Raw genomic sequence first — 16,731 nt, 5'->3', positions numbered from 1 at the left:
GGGGGGGAGGGGAAAGCTGCGGCTCTCCCCGCACCTAAGCACAGGGCCACAACTGAGCATCCTGGCACCACTCTGACCTCTGGCCAGGGTGGTGCCGGCGTGAAGATACCACGTGTGTCTCTCTTCGCCATCTTTAAGGATGCTTCTGGGGTGGTCCCAGCAGAGGTGCCTGTAGGTGCTGGCACTGGGCAGGGGTTTGCTGCTCAGGCAGTTCCTCCTCCAGCTGTTGGGACTCAGCGGCAGGAGGAGGGGCAGCAAGGACAGTCCATGGGGTTGAGCTTTGGGGACACTCTGTTCTCAGGGCTCACTCCAAGGACTAAGAGGGCTCTAGAGGAACTGGAGGAGGAGCTGGGTGACCTGTCCACTCCTCTGGTGCCTCAAGGCCTCAGCAGGCCTCCTGTGGGGGGGAGAGGAGGCTGGGACAGGAGAAAGAGGAAGAGGTGGAGGTGGTGCGTCCCAAGCACCTGCCATCTCAACCCCTTCCCCCTGCTCAGTTTTCTCTTCCTGCCCCCTCAGGACAAAATGTGTCTGGCCCAAGCCCCTCACAGGAGGAGGCTCTGGGGAAGCCCATGGCCACGGGTCGGCGTGGGTGTTTCTTCACTATGTGTACTTTTTTGCAATATTGTATAAGTAAGAATGTTGGACAAATTGTTGCACTTTTGTAAAGTTTTAGAAAAGCAATGTAAATCTTATAAATGTTGTTCATAGCACAGAGTTTGCTTGTGGTTTTTTCCTGTTGAAAAATAGTGAGCAGCCAGGCCTAGGTGAGTCATAGAAGTCACATGGTAGCAAGTCACCTAGTGGTAGCTAAAGACTCAAGAAGCCCTGAAAAGCCCCCCCCCCCTTTACTAACAAAAACCAAGGCTGAAAGGCTGGCAATACTCCTGTAGTCATCCAGCCACAACAGGTGTATTTTCTAAAAACCACAGGCACTACTTCTGTTATTGGGGGAGGGGGTATTAGCCCTTCAGTGCTGTTGTTTTTTAAGATTTCAGATTTTTCTGCAAACCTGGGGATTTTTGAAATACCTCTTCTGTTTATGTCTCCAGTCCTCATATTTAAATGTCCACAGATTTGGCCATGCTGAGAATTAAATATATTGATAAAAAACCAGGAAGGAAATTTAGGAGAAAGATGTTAATATGAAGATTTCTGGAGAGGAAGACAGCCAGGTAAGCATTCCCATCACAGATAACATTAATGGGGGGAAATGGCTGCATCGGGGGAGGGGGATGGACAATTTCTTTAATATCCTATACATCCAAGGCAGAACTTCCCCCAGACCCAATGACTGCATTTTCTTTGTTCCAAATGGCTCCATGAAAGCTTGAACAGCCAGTGAACTGGCTATCTAACCAAGCATCGTCAACTACAGTTCTATTAATAAGCACAAATTTCCATTTCCAGCCTAGGAAGGAACTCCTTTACTGGCTTCCTTTGTCTTTGGTGTGGACTCTCCGGTGTCTATTAAGATGTCCATTCTGAGTAAAGCTCTTCCCACAGTCTGGGCATTCAAAAGGTTTCTCTCCTGTGTGAATTCTTTTATGTGCTAGAAGGGCTGAGCTCCGATTGAAGCTCTTGCCGCATTCAGTGCACTGGTAGGGTTTCTCACCTGTGTGGATTATCTCATGTTTAATAAGAGTGGAACGCTGGCCGAAGCATTTCCCACAGCCTGGACATTCATAGGGTTTCTCATTTGTATGAATTCGTCGGTGGGTCTTCAGAGTTGAATTCTGACTGAAGCTCTTGCCACAGTCAGAACATTTATAGGGTTTCTCATCTGTGTGGACTCTGCGATGAGTAAGAAGGGCTGAGTGAGAACTGAAGTTTTTCCCACACTCGGCACATTTGTATGGTTTCTCCCCTGTGTGCCTCCTCCGATGGGCCGTGAGGAAGCAATTAAACCTAAAACCTTTGCCGCAGTCAGGACACTTGTAGGCTTTTGTACTTCCATGAGTCCGTTGGTGTTTAACCAGGGTTAAGCGGTCCCTGAAACCTCTCTGACACACAGAACATGTCAGAGATTTTTCTGCTATGTGGCTTTTCTGGTGTTTGGCAACATCTGAGACAAAACTGAACCGTTTCCCACACTCAGGGCAAGCATGGGGTTTCTCGCCTGTGTGGATTTTCAAATGCCGGAAAAGGTTGGATGTCTGGTTGAAGCTCTTCCCACACTGGTGGCATTCATAAGGCCTCTCTCCGGTATGGATGCGCCGGTGGGTAATCAGGGTCGAAAACCGGCGGAAGCTCTTCCCACACACAGGGCACTTGTGGGGTTTCTTTTCTGTACGTGGATTGGACCATATTTGGGGTCCTTGGTGGTTTTTACTGCCTTGGATTTCCACAGAATTGTTTCTTGGTCCGTACTCCACCTCAAAAGATTCCTCCTTCTTGGGATTCTGTAAAATGGCCCCACAATGTTCGCCCAGTGCAGTCGCATGCATCTCCCCTTGTTCAGGGGTTTCCCGCTGTGGCACCTGTATTGCAGCTTCATGCGCCATGCCCTCTCCAACTCGGATTAAAGAAAGAAAAGAAAACTTTATACGAGCAGTACCTCACATTTTAAAAATCCCATTCTTCTTATAAGCAGCATCTGTTATTCTCCCCTCCTCCATTTTTATCCTCTGAGGTAAGTCAGGCTGAGACAGCATGAGTGGCCCAACGCCATCCAGTAAAGCCTTGTGTCAGAACAGGGATCTGAACACAGACCTCACAGGCCAGCATTAGGATGGGAATGATAAATGCTGGAGGCATCACTAGCCCCAAGGGGAGTATTTGCACACAGGATGGAGATACTCTAACATAAGATCTCCTGACAGAAATGAAGTCCTATATTAAGTTTTGGAAATGTGTAACTATGACCACCGCATGGCTCAAAGAGCTCTGAGGTGGTTAAGCACATACTTGATCAAACCCAAATCAAGCACTACCATAAAAAGCAACCATGAAACACTACTCTAACAACAAAATCTACTCTAAGTGCAATTCTGATCAAACTTCAAGTACATCTGAAGAGAAGAACCAGCACCTGGAGTGGTGGGAATGTATAAATAACCAACTCACCTTCTCTTTGGTCCCCTAGGCCTCTGCTTATCTGTGGCTCCACTGGTTCCTTAGAAGCCCAAGGCACCATGCCAATGTATTCAGCTGCCTGACAGGAGACCACTGGAGCCTGTAAAACCCAACAGTTTCCCAAAATTAGGCAAAAATCAGATCCAGCTTGCTCATAAAGAAGTGGGAAGCTTCTGACTGTGTTCATTCTGTGTGTTCACGTAGCCAATGGAAACTTGGAATCTTGGGGGGGGGGGAATCAACATCTGCAAAAATTTAAGATCCTAGTTCCACAGCAACGTGGAATCCTGTAAATCTTAGCTTTCCTTTTCTAATTTTTTTTGAATTTTTAAAGCAACTTTTGATCTTAGGACAACAGGAGTATGGATATGAGCGGCCACTCCCCAAACCAGAGAGAGTCTTTTTAGAGCTCCCAGTGGTCATGGGGTAGGGGGCTTCAGAGACCTATGTAATTCCTTGGTCTCTGCCTCTGAATATTACTACCACAATGTTACATACCTGAATTCTCTCTGCTGCAGGCAAAGCTTCTTCTTCCAAACCATGTTCTTCACGAGGAGAGGACCCTCTGGAGTGAGACAGGGACATTATTCTGAAGCCTGTCAAGATAGACGGCAAGAGAGGAGAGGTCAGGAGGATTCTTTCATTGCACATGCTTATGCTCACTTGCACATTCCTTCCACTGTCATCCCTCCTTTGCTGTCCCTCTTCCACCAAAGGCCACTGCTAGGAGCCCTGTGACACCCTGGTAAGACCCTAAAGGTTTCCAAACCTCACCAGGTTATTGTCAGGTCCCCTGGAAATAAAGACATCAGTCTTAAACAACTGTAAATCAAATATCTATGCCACTGTGTCCCTCAATAGAGGACTGTTGCCAACATGAGGCACAAATAGTCATTCTCAGTATTAAAAGGCCAGATTTCCATCCCAGCCAGTACTTCATAGGTTACTTGATGGAGAATGTCCTGATCGGCCTGGCAGCTTCCTGTTGCTACTGGAAGAGGACTACCTCAGACTGCTTCGTAGTCTTCCCTTTGGTCCTGCTGAGGCATCCGTTCTGTCCTTTCAGACAGATGCAGCCTCAGAGCTTCCAGCTTCCTCCTAGGCTATCTGTGCTCTTTCTCCCACCTTCTCTTTGATGGTGAATCCTCCTTGCCTCTCACTCACCCAGCTCTTGGAAGGCCTCAGTGAGTAGCTTTCTTCCCTTCTTCCCAAATATCTTCTGCCTTCCAATCACTTCCCTGCTGCTTCTCTCCTCTCTGCCTCACTCAGCTGCCACTCATATACCATCTTGGGAAGGTTCCAACCAATCAATTGCTGGCCCTTGGTCCAGCCTTGTTCTGATTGGTTCTGGAATTCTGGACTTTAGGAGCCCCCTCAGGGCATTCCTCCTACTTGAAAACCTATTTTGAGCTTGAAAGCTCTCCTTTAGTAACCCTTTACACTGCCCTTAGCAACAACAGTGATTTGCTTCACCAACTGAAAATACATTGCAGCCCACTGAAACCCTCCTTTTATTCCCTTACAGAGACTCCATGGATGAAATAGATAACAATACTGTATATTCTGAAACTGCTACAAACAATGTTTGTTCTCCTTCTTAGAGAACTGGTTTCTCCACAAGCCCTTTCATGGAAACAGCCTGGGGCTCTCTGTCTGCACTGGGCTCCTCATTTGAGCCTCAATGAACTGGCCAGGTGCATCTTTTGGTGCAGCTGGAGGTTCCTGTACCTACAGAAGGTCAGTAGGTGAGTGCAATTACAGCTCATGGAAGGCCTGGGCTTGCAGCCACATTCTAAAGAACCTTCTATTAATTTGCACATGCTCATTTTTTTTAGAATCTTAAAGTAGTCAATAGCTGGATTCTATCCAGGGGTGATACACCCATCTATCCTTTCTTCATACCCACTGGACAAAGAAATTTATCCAAACAGAAGGCCTGGATTCTCTTTCAGTGAAATACATGACCTTCCAAACACATAATACTTCCTGCTCTAAAATAAAAACATCCCAGCTTGGTGCTAAGAACTTGTTTTAAAATCTGGATTCAAAACCACTAATGTGCTTTCCATAAAGCTTAGTAATTTGTTTTTTAATTACCTGGAACTAGATAATTTTTTGCATAATTTGGATTTCTTTTTGTTGTTGTCGCTGCAAAGGATCCCTCTACAATGGGTAGGAAGCACCCTTTCAAGCAGGTAACAGCTGCACTCATTGCAAATAGGTTCTGCCCCAATGGCAAGCTCAGCTCGAAATGTGTAAGGTGGTTCTTTCTGGTGCAATGAATCATTCCTTCTAGGCTGCAGCTTTTGATTTTGTTTCCTTTGTCGTGTATCACACCCATGACACTAACAAAGAAATAACAATTTGGGTTGGGAAGAAGCGTTTCATTCCCCTGTGGCACACTGGGGCAAGCAAAACAGCAATCCAGCCCTTCCTACCCCCTATGGCTGTCCCGGTGCCTGCAAGACATCTCTTTATATTGCCGAGGCCGCTTGGTGCACTCCTAAGCAGAGCTATGCCAGTTTAAGTCCACTGCAGCCACACTCCCCATGACACGCAGAAACGTACCTGCATCCACCTCCAGCTCTAGCCGTAAAGTCTCTGAGGGGGAAAAGATAAGGCAAGTTAAGGGGGGGTTCAGATTTACACTCAGATCCTAGCCTGGTGTGGATGGGCAGCAATATTTTAAAGCCTCCTGTTAGGTAGACCGTTATCAGTCCTGGTTTACAGAGAGGACCATCTGGACAGCACAAGGCAAGCTAGACGAGCCCTGCTGGATCAGACCAAAGGCCTATCGAATCCAGCACTCTGTTCACACAATGGCTGACCAGCTGCCTCTAGGAAGGCCACAAGCAGGATAACTGCAACAAATTGAGCTATCACTATTTTTCATCCCTCCGCTCCTCCAAGGGGTTCAGGAGAGGGTACGCTCATTTCCTCCTCCAAGGTTATCCTTACTTCAACTCTGCGAGGTGGGGAAGGCTGGGAAATAAGTGACCTGCCCCAAAGTGACACAGTGAATTTTTTGGCTGAGTGGGGATTTTAACCTGGGTCTCAACAGACAAAGCCAATAATCTGCTCCTCACTGGCTCTTAGCATGAAGCTAGGAAGTCCCCCCATTTAGAGTTCAGCTCAGCTAAAGGTTTATTAGGTAGCTTTAGCAAGTCCACTATCATACAGAAAAACTCAATTTCCCCCATCTTCAATATGATGATGGTAACTCTAGCCTACCTTAAAGGGTTCTTGTAAGGATCACTGATACTGGGTATGTGATGTGCTTTGAGCCCTGAGATGCCTCAGGGAAGTTCACAAGGCCGTCCCTCACTGTTTATCCCCAGCACCTGCTACTCAAGAGGTACCATAAAGCCAAAAAGCCAGTGATTAGGCCTATCCTCCATGGATGTGTCCCATAAAGAAGTGAGCTATCGTGTGCAAGGTACATCCTAAAGCAATTACATCACTGGATCACCAGCACAGCAAAAACTGACAGGGCTGGGGGCAGACTCTTAGCACAGGGGTCCCACAGCTTAAGCCTGCAGGCACGTTTGGAATGTTAAGAAAGGGTCACAGACACCATCACAAAATGGTTGATATAGGAGGCAAGGCCAGTCGCAAAATGGCTGCCAATGAACCAAGCATCCCCCTATGATGGAGGAAGCGGTTTCTGAACTGGTGCTCCATGCAGACCCAAATGTACTGCCCCCTGGGGAATTCTGAAGCACCTCCTGCTGCAATGAGGTGCAGGACAGCCGGGATTGGCCCATTTACCTTGGGAAAAGACGCCTTGGGGAAGAAGGACGCGGAAACTCACAAGGGAGCACCGTGTTACCCACACTCCAGCTCACCTTTAAATTCAACCATTAGTTCCTGCAGGTTATCCTTTCTCTGAGAAAAACTATCAAGCCTCTGTTCCAGCTCCTCAAAGCTGAGTTCCGGTTTCAGGGACGTGACCTCCTCCTTACTGGTGGAGACAGGAAGAGAAAGAAATCAACAGGAAGCACGTTCCCAAATGCCAGAAGAACAAGTTTTCATTGTGGGTCCCATCCTGACAGAAAAGCACAATGTAAAAAGGGCCAAGAGACTCACCTGCTGTCGGTGCTTCTGAAGCCCTAATGGAGAAGACAAAGAAGCAATGATTAGTCACACAGGCCTGTTCCACTGGAAGTTCCGGCTCTCGAGGAAGTCTAGACAATGTGAATCCTATCTGGAGCTCATAGACTTCAGATGTGATCAAATAATCTTAGTGTTCAAAGCATTAGAGAGGAGCCCACATGAAATCAGGGGATTGGGAGGATTTGGAAGTCCACACACACCCACATCTCCTCCTCAGATTCTATAGACACTCAGAAACTTGATCAGGCCCATTTTCCCCTCCACTTCCAACTAACTCCCCATTGCTTTGAACATTCTGCGGTTCTTGGAGCATGTTTAGTCCTCTTCAGGGAAGCACGTTCCCAAATGCCAGAAGAACAAGTTTTCATTGTGGGTCCCATCCTGACAGAAAAGCACAATGTAAAAAGGGCCAAGAGACTCACCTGCTGTCGGTGCTTCTGAAGCCCTAATGGAGAAGACAAAGAAGCAATGATTAGTCACACAGGCCTGTTCCACTGGAAGTTCCGGCTCTCGAGGAAGTCTAGACAATGTGAATCCTATCTGGAGCTCATAGACTTCAGATGTGATCAAATAATCTTAGTGTTCAAAGCATTAGAGGGGAGCCCAAATGGAATCAGGGGATGGGAGGATTTGGAAATCCACACACACCCACATCTCCTCCTCAGATTCTACAAACACTCAGAAACTTGATCAGGCCCATTTCCCCCTCCACTTCCAACTAACTTCCCATTGCTTTGACCATTCTGCAGTTCTTGGAGCATGTTTAGTCCTCTTCAGGTCATTTTGGAGGATCTCTGCTTTCAGTTTCCTCTCACCTTTGTGATACCCGTAGAGTTGTCCTGTCAGTGATACAGAAACCCCTTCCTTGTCTAGGGGTGGTCTGATTGTACTGCCTTGGTGAATGGCATGTGCCACCCATCCAATGTAAATAGTGATGGCTCAGCCTAGTGACCCCTCTCCCTCAGGGTCCACTCTCTGTTAGCTGTCATGCCAGGATAAGCCCTCCGCCCCCTCCCTGTTTTCTCAGCCTCTGAGTGAAACACAGGCTCGCGGTACCACATGCTATCGATTCAGACCTTTACACCATCGTGCCTTTGGCAAAGGCTTGGGGGGGGGGGTATTGTGTACATTTTAAATTTGGGGTAGTAAACTGCCTTGAGCCACGAGGAAAATAAATCCTAGGTTTAAAATCCTGGCAAGAATCAAACTGCTTGTAAACAGTGCCCAGATTATATGGCTGCCTGTTCAGAGATCTGCTCGTGACAAACTGCAGGTCGTTCTAAACCAGGAAGTCTCAGCATGGTGCAGATGGCTAGGCAGGAAGGAACGTGCAAGCCCAAGGACTTCTGAGCTCGGACCAACCAACTGCGGTTTCAGTGGCCATCTGAATGAGTGCCACGGAGCCCAGACAAAAACGTAGCTTCTGTATTCTGTTATTATTACATTTACTTTATTTGTATCCCAATTTTCTCCCCAATGAGACCCCAAAGCAGCTCATTTTATTTATTTACTTATTTATTACTTCGATTTATATCCTGCCCTTCCCGCGAATGGGCTCAGGGAGGCTTAAGGCAATGAATAATACAATTATAAAATACTACAATCAGATAATACGATAAAACCAATTTGAAACATTTAAAATGGGCAGTGCAGTACATTCAATTCCAGTTTCTATAGCCGGGAGATAAATGGGCCGACGCCAAGCCAAAATGATCTTACGCAGCAGCAATTGGGAGGCCAGCCACTAGATGCCCACAGCCTCAACCAAAGGCCTGGCGGAAAAGCTCCGTTTTACAGGCCCCGCAAAACTGCAACAGGTACTGCGGGGCCCTGATCTCAATCGGGAGCATGTTCCACCAGGCCGGGGCCAGGACCGAAAAAGCCCTGGCCCTGGTTGAGGCTAGACGGGCATCTTTCAGGCCAGCAACAACCAGCAGACGGCTATCCGCAGAACACAAGGCTCTCTGGGGCTCATATCCTCCTCTGTGCGATCCTCACAATAACCCTGTGAGGTGGGTTAAGGGATAAAGCACTCTCACCTGCATAGAGCCATTGGGGGAGAGCTGTTCTTTCTCCCCTCCCCTCCTGCTGAGCAGATCGTCAAGCAGGAAGATCTCCCTGGAGAGGCGGGAGAGGCTGCTCTCCCTCTTCTGCATGAGGCTCCTGTCCAGCTCCGCCAGCCAGCCCAGCAGGACCCGCTCCTGCTCCTCCAGGTACTCCCGGAGCTCCTTCCACTCCCGGATGATCTTCTGCTTCTCGGCATCGATTCGCTTCTGCAAACAAAGGAAGGTCCTCCTGAGCTGGACCACTGGATGCGTTTCGCAGGGAAGGGCTGTACTTGTTTTGGTTTTATTTGGTTTATTTAGTGACCGATTTTGGTTTTGATACTGATTGACTGTTTAAACCAAGAAGGGACAGATGGGATGTACAAGCTTTCAGTCCAAGCCTCGCTTGTGCCAGGAGGAGATGTCTGCTTGGTTTGTGGCAATCCTAGTCCTGTTCACCAGTTCCAGTGGACGCATGTACAAGCCGTGTCCAGTTCACACTTGATTTTTCTTCACATACGTGCTGAGTAATTCTCACACAACATTCAACGCATGTACAGCTGAATGAGTGATTGAAACCCCACATTTATCCAGGTATTGCTCCCTGCTTTCATTGGTAAACTGAATGCTCATTGACCTTACAAACAGGTATACGTGCAGGTTGTATGTGCAAGAGAAGAGATTGGATTTATACCCTGTTCTTCACTACTCGAAGGAGTCTCAGAGAGGTTTACAATCTCCTTTCCCTTCCCCTCCCCACAACAGACACACTGTGAGGTAGGCGGGGCTGAGAGAGCTCTGACAGAAACTGCTCCTGAGAGAACAGCTCTGAATGAACTTGTAACTGACCCAAGGTCAGAACAGCAGCTGCACGTAGAGGAGTGGGGAATCAAACCCAGTTCCCCCAGATTAGAGTCCGCACTTCTAACCACTACACTAAACAATGTAACGCAAGTAACAGTGTTGCATTCACTGTAACACATGAACAGGGCTAAGTCGGTGTGGGCTGGGGGCACATCAACATGTTAGACAATAGACCCTTTTTTTTTTTACAAACCTTTCCAGCCTCTCTTTGATCCTCCAGTTCCATAATAAAAGCCCAATATGCTGAAATGGCAGAGTGCTCCACAGTACACAAGAGACAGCAGGACCATGAGGCAAAACCTCCTGCACCAATGCTCCCTCTAAGCTGAGGAGTCTTGTGAGCAAAGATTAAAGCTGTGAGTGAGCGATTTGGCTACTGCATAAATTAGTTTGCTCCGGAGCCATCCTTCCTGAGCTAAGACAAAAATGTGTTAGCTGGAGTCTAAAAAACTGTGAGCTAGCTCCCACTCACTCAGCTTAGAGGGAACACTGTCCTCTACCCCATGCGTACTTCTCTAGTGGAATTCAGTGCCACAAGTTATGGGGTGAGCCACTAGTTTAGGGGCTTTAAAAAACAACAACACACCAGACAAATTCACTGTGTACAATCCAAAACACCACCACCCCATCAGAACTGGATTTGGCCTAAACTAGTAAGGAAAAAAAAATCTTGTTCTTGTTACACTAAAGGATATTTGAGGTCTCTGTGAGGTATAAAAACAGGACTAATGAAAACATGCATGGAGTCCTTATGAGTCACGGTAGCTGTACAGAACCTCAGTGCACAGCAGAAGTATACCAGATAAAGGAATCAAAGAACAGGGGCCACCGGTTGCCTTCATAGGTAAAGGTAAAGGTAAAGGTTCCCCTGCTCGAAAGCCAGTCAAGTCCGACTCTAGGGTTGCAGTGCTCATCTTGGTTTCAAAGCCGAAGAGCCAGCGCTGTCCAAAGATGTTTCCGTGGTCATGTGGCCAAACACCAAGGTGCACGGAACGCTGTTACCTTCCCACCAAAGTGGTACCTATTTATCTACTTGCAATTTCTTACTTTTGAACTGCTAGGTTGGCAGGAGCTGGAACTAAAGATGGGAGCTCGCTCCGTCATGTGGCACAGTCGGGTCTTGAACTGCTGAACTACTGACCTTCCACAGCCTGCAGTTCAGCATCTTAACCACTTGAGCTACCGCAGCCTTCATACCCTACTTATAAACTTATAAACCTCCCGGAAACCTCTAACTGGCCAACTCTTTGGTCCTAGCTCTTCTCCGACAAGCCAGTCCAGATCCTCCTTCCTCTCTGGTGAAAGGAAGAAGTCTTTGCTGCTGTTTCCTGGACAGAGGCTCTGAGGTCAATACCCAGGTAAAATTATGGACTTCTTAACACGCCCGAGAGCATTCCAGTCTCCAGCCACTCCTGGTGTGGTAACCTGGCAAAGCCTGGAAAGAAGACTAAGTCTGCAATATATATATATATATATGTACTGCTCCTCTAACAACGATGGGATGGAAAAGAAAGGCAAGCAAAGGGCCAGCTCTTACCAGCAGCTCCTTGATCTTCTCCTCATCAGCTTTTGCTTCTTCTCTCTGTCTCCTTAGGCAGGCGAGATGCTCTTGCAGCTCTGCCTGAGGAAGAGAGCAGAAAAACCAATATGAATGGTTGCCTGCACCCACATAGCTGGGAAGGGATTGTGGCTCAGTGGCAGAGCCTCTGCTTGCCATGCAGAAGGTCCCAGGTTCAATCCCTGGCATCTCCAGTTAAAAGGAGCAGGTAGGAGGTGATGGGAAAGACCTCTGCCTGAGACCCTGGGGAGATGCTACCAGACCAGTCTGCGTAGACAATACTCTGATGGACCAATAGTCTGATCCACTATACGGCAGTTACATGTGTTCATATATTCTGGTTCCAGCTCTACAAAAAGGTCAACTTTGCACTTCATCAGCTGGGCTTCCTCTGAGAAACAGCCTCTCCTGAGACTGAACATATGAAGCTACCTTACTCTGTACTGCCCAGTCTGCCGAGCATCAGCTCTCCTTGGACAGAGAAGGCAATGGAAGTTCTTTCCAAGCACTTCTTCTTTTAACAGAAGATGCCAAGGACTGAAAAGCAGCCATCGGAAATAGAGCCTTCACCATGCCAGGCATGTGCTCTACCATGGAGCTATGACAGCTCCCCTGTTGTCGCATCCTTGCAATCAGTCAGGCAGCATGGAGGGAGATGCACTGCAAAGGGACACTCTAGCCTGCTCTTCCTGTTCATCAGGACTCCAGGAACACCCCAAAACAGCAGCCATGGGCATAGATCCCCCAAAGGGCTAAACCTTCCACTGTTTTCTAAAAACGTGCAGTGTTGGATTCCTATTTGGGAAATGAACTCCATTAATGTGGGGCCATGCCTGAAAAGGTCCTGCCTGATGCTCCCAGCACTCGCCAGATACAACTCAAACAGAAACTAAAGCAGAGTCTCAACCCAAGATCTTAATAGGAGAGTTGTTACCAGAGAGGCATCCTCTGACTGAGAGATGTAAGGTCCTAGGCTACTAGGAGTTTTGCCTTAAATCTGCTACCTTGAATGACGCTCAGAAACCGATCTCTTCCGACAGGAAGCCAAAGCTAGTGTTTCAGGATAGCTGTCACAGGTTCCCAGCCCCCATTAGCTGATGAACAGGCCTGGTTGTTGTTGTGGCTAAAGCCATGGGATTTTGCGTTTCCGCAGCATCTGTTTTAAATTGGGCTGCTATTCAAGCAAAGCAGCGATAAGGCCTTAGGAAGCCTTCCAAGGACATCTCCAAACCATTAGCTTTGTGGTCCTTGTATCACTGAGGAGACAAAAGCCTTGAGGACCGACAGACACTCCCACTTCCCAGCTGGTTGCGTTCCTAATTCAAATCACACCCCACAAGCTAAATTCCACCTCTCCCCGGGCAACAGCCCCAGCTTTCTGCAGGGGTCCCAGTCACACAAGTATCCTTCAAGCTGAAACACACACAGTGCAATTCAGAGCAGAGTTACACTTTACAAAGTATCTTGAAGTCGATAAGAAGAAGAGATTGGATTTATACCACGCCCTTCACTTGGAGTCTCAGAGTGGCTTACAAACTCCTTTCCCTTCCCCTAAGCTTAGAACAGCATATTTCTACTTAGGCTGACACTGACAAATGCTCAGTGCCCCACATTACCGCTGAGCAAATGAGGCCCCACAAAAGAAGAGCCAAACTTTAAATCTCTAACTTTAAGCCTCTTACCAAACCCCTTACCAAAGTGAGCTCAGAACCGAATCCAAAAAGTTTTGGGGACTGGGGAACAGGTCTTCCAGATCAATGAGTGTATTTCCCTAAACAAGCTGTGCCGCTTCAGAGCCCAAACTCCCGGCTGAGATCCGTGCCCAGATCTCTTGGTCCCCATCGTCCTCCCTCCCGAGATCCCAAACTCCCTCGGCATCATCAACCCACTCTGAGCTCCCCAGCCAGGATTCCGGGTGCTCCGGCCATGGTGGCTGTGGAGGCGCACAAAGCGCTCAGCGCGAAAGAAGTCCTAGAGACATAGCAGCTTCTCCCCGCGGGCAGGCGCAACTCTGAGCAGAAGGAAAGTCTCCCTGGCTCCTGGATAGCCCCGATCCCCGGGCAGGCACGCCACACACAGAGGAGTTAAGACGACGGCGCAGGCGAAAGGACGCCTTGAACTTTCCAGTCTCGGGTACTCCCATTCGCGCCGTCAAGATTCCAACCCGGGCTGGTAACACAGACGGAAACAGGAAGAGGTTGGAGCGACCGCTGGAAAGGCGGGGTTACGGTCGACAGGAAACGGGGGGAGGAGGGCTTTAAGGAAAAGAAGGCGAGATTGCAGTAGACCGTGGTGGGCAAATTGGGGGTTTCATACTTGAATGTGCAGTTGTTCTGTGGTTGCAGATTGGGCTGTATCCTTTACTCCCTACGAGGAGAGCACCAGTGTACTTTTGTTTTGCTAATAAAAATGTATTACTATTGCATTGTTTTACTCTGTACTTCGTTGTTGCTGCTCCCGCTGTTTTCTACATGAGCGCCTCCGAATGATTTTCCCGAATAGGCTGCATTAGACATCCAGCTAGCCTTAGGCTCCCGACGTTTGTCTAAATGGTCGTAGGAACGTATCCGATTGAATGGCAGGCTGAGGCACGTGACCCGATGGCATTGTGATTCAGGGAGAGAGCCTTCCGGCAGAATTTGGATGGGCTTTTAAAAATGGAGAGGCGCTCTTTAGGAATATGTGTGTCCTCCTGAATAGTCCGATTTCGTCAGATCTCGGAAGCTAAGCATTAGCTTTGGCTAGTATTTGGATGGGAGACCACCAAAGAAGTTCAAGGTCGTGATCCAGAGATAGGCTATGCCAAACCAACCTCCGAACGTCTCTTGCCTTGAAAACCCTACGAGGTCGCCGTAACTCAGTGACTTGAAGGCAAAAAAAAAAAAAGCTGTATTTCGGAAAGTATACAGCTTTATGGCAAGGATGGTTGACTTCGGGTAGAGCATTTGTTCATGGGTGACCCAGAAAACACAGGTGGAAGCTGAAATCTAACTCCATCGTCCAGCACAGGTAGATGCCTGTGCAATCAAATCTGTATTAAACTCGTGTATGCACGGTCACTCATCCTTCATCCCATAGCATGCAAAAAAAAAAAAAAAAAATTACAGACCCACTGCAGGAAGCATGTTTATTGAGAAGTAATACCAAACCCTTCCCAAGTTACAGTGCGGTCCTAAACAGAGTTGCATCCTTCTTAGTCCATTGAAATCAACTGACTTAGAAGACTGGAGCTTTGCTTAGGACAGCACAGAATTCTGCCCTTGGGTTGGGTGATGATAGCCTTAGAACTAGAATGTATTGAAAATAAGGATCTGTTAAAGGAAGATGATTCATCACCTAAAATGCCTTTAGCCAGTTGTCAGCCTTTTTGATCAAGTTAAATCCGGACACTGTTGTATAAAGAGATGGTTGGCATGAGCCTCTGTAATATTGAGCTAAAATTCTATTCTCTTTTGACTGTTACGATTGCTGCTTTGTCAAGACTCTTCCATTCTTGGGGCTATAGGTGTGAGATCCCACTCTTTTGGAATAAGGGCTGACACAGATTGCGCAAGAGTCTTGCTCCGGGCCACTCAAGAAGGATTATAAGTCTGAATGGGAGTCTTGATGTGAATACCAATCCTCTCCAGTTCACCAGACTGATCTCCACTTTCCTTAGGTACATATGTGCCATCAAGCTGCAACTGACTCATGGTGACCCCAGCAAGGGACTTTCAAGGCAAGAGATGAGCAAAGGTGGTTTTGCCATTGTCTTCCTCTGCAGAGCCTTCCTTGGTGGTCTCCCATCCAAGGGCTCAGCCTGCTTAGCTTCCAAGATCTGATGAGATCGAGCTATACCATGCCGCCTGCTCTCCACTCCATTCCACTTTTCTTCACCCCCAATAATTCATATGTGCTTATAAATACTGGCTTGTCACTCACACCTTGAATTTCTTCCTGTCAGACAGGTCAATTGTGCTGTAGGTATCTTGTCAATAGTGCTGGTGATATTACTGACCAGTAGGTGACAACCATATGGCACACACTAAAGGAGATGCTTGACAGCAAACAGTGGCAGTGATCCAGGTGGGTGGGGAAGGCTGACAAGAATAACATTTAGATAGTGAGAGAAAACTGGGGCTTGGGTGCTGGGCTTTTTACAATGGTGGCCTGGAGGGAAAGGACCGGTGTAGCCCCAGCAGAAGTGTGCCGTCAGTTCTCAAAAAATAAACATCCGTACAACTCCTAAGTGTAGCCTGTCCCTCCCTCCCACTTTCCCTTCAAGGTTTAGAAGTTACTTTAGAGCATCTTATTTTTAAAAAGAGAGTATGATGAATGTCGACCAGTGAAACATGCTATAGGCAACGTTTACCTTTGCTGTGGTTTTCAATAATCAGTGAGACATATCTTATTAAAGGTAAAGGTAAAGGTTCCCTTGCTCGAAAGCCAGTCGAATCCGACTCTAGGGTTGCGGTGCTCATCTCCGTTTCAAAGCCGAAGAGCCAGCGCTGTCCGAAGACGTTTCCGTGGTCATGTGGCCGGCATGACTAAACACCAAGGCGCACGGAACGCTGTTACCTTCCCACCGAAGTGGTCCCTATTTATCTACTTGCAATTTCTTGCTTTCAAACTGCTAGGTTGGCAGGAGCTGGAACTAGAGACAGGAGCTCACCCTGTCTTGCGGCACCCGGGTCTTGAACCGCTGAACTACTGACCTTCCACAGCCTGCAGTTCAGCGTCTTAACCACTTGAGCCACCGCAGCTACTTTTAAAAGACTGGAGTATGAAAGGGTGTTTGTTGCAAGGCTGCAGATATGACATTACCCAGATTCCTTTGTGTCTTAAAAGGAAGACGAAGACCACAACTCCCACCTTCATCTCTGTGCTGCCTAAGGTCGGTTCTACACTCTGCCATCATTACCTGGAGGAATGACTGGAGGAAACAGGAGCTCTGGAGTGTAATGGCTGGTGGTTGCTGGGACTGATCTTGAGAATCCCAGGACAAAGGTAGAGAAGAAGAAGAAGAGAAGAAGAGATTGGATTTATACCCCGCCCTTCACTTGGAGTCTGGCTGAATGGATAAGCTTTTGTTATTTCTGA

The 16,731-nt window shown here is 47.7% G+C and overlaps 2 protein-coding genes and 1 non-coding gene across 3 annotated transcripts in view; 1 reads left to right on the top strand and 2 right to left on the bottom strand.

Moving 5' to 3' along the window:
• Window positions 1-954: 954 nt before the first annotated feature.
• Window positions 955-7,391, bottom strand: LOC107112298 (zinc finger protein 501-like). Its single transcript, XM_015413452.1, has 7 exons — window positions 7,386-7,391; window positions 7,159-7,181; window positions 6,918-7,033; window positions 5,641-5,673; window positions 3,571-3,668; window positions 3,064-3,172; window positions 955-2,512 (listed from the first exon to the last, which is right to left on the bottom strand). The coding sequence occupies exons 1-7, from the start codon at window positions 7,389-7,391 to the stop codon at window positions 1,425-1,427; spliced, it is 1,473 nt and encodes a 490-aa protein (XP_015268938.1). The 3' UTR covers window positions 955-1,424.
• Window positions 7,392-10,221: 2,830 nt separating this feature from the next.
• LOC107112212 (kyphoscoliosis peptidase-like) overlaps window positions 10,222-16,731 on the bottom strand; it is a 27,002-nt gene continuing 20,492 nt past the window's right edge. The window contains exons 10-11 of the mRNA XM_015413347.1: window positions 11,632-11,715; window positions 10,222-10,236 (exon numbers count right to left, since the gene is read on the bottom strand). Coding sequence (XP_015268833.1) covers window positions 10,222-10,236; window positions 11,632-11,715 — 99 coding nt within the window. The remainder of the gene's footprint in view (window positions 10,237-11,631; window positions 11,716-16,731) is intronic.
• TRNAG-GCC lies at window positions 11,775-11,846 on the top strand. The gene has a single exon. It is a non-coding gene; the product is annotated as a tRNA-Gly (tRNA).

The sequence above is a fragment of the Gekko japonicus genome, unplaced genomic scaffold, assembly GCF_001447785.1.
Source record: "Gekko japonicus isolate JY-2015 unplaced genomic scaffold, Gekko_japonicus_V1.1 scaffold204, whole genome shotgun sequence".
In the NCBI taxonomy this organism is placed as follows: Eukaryota; Metazoa; Chordata; class Lepidosauria; order Squamata; family Gekkonidae; genus Gekko; species Gekko japonicus.
The sequence above is the reverse complement of the archived record's forward strand: the minus strand, read 5'-3'. Positions and strand labels throughout refer to the sequence as shown.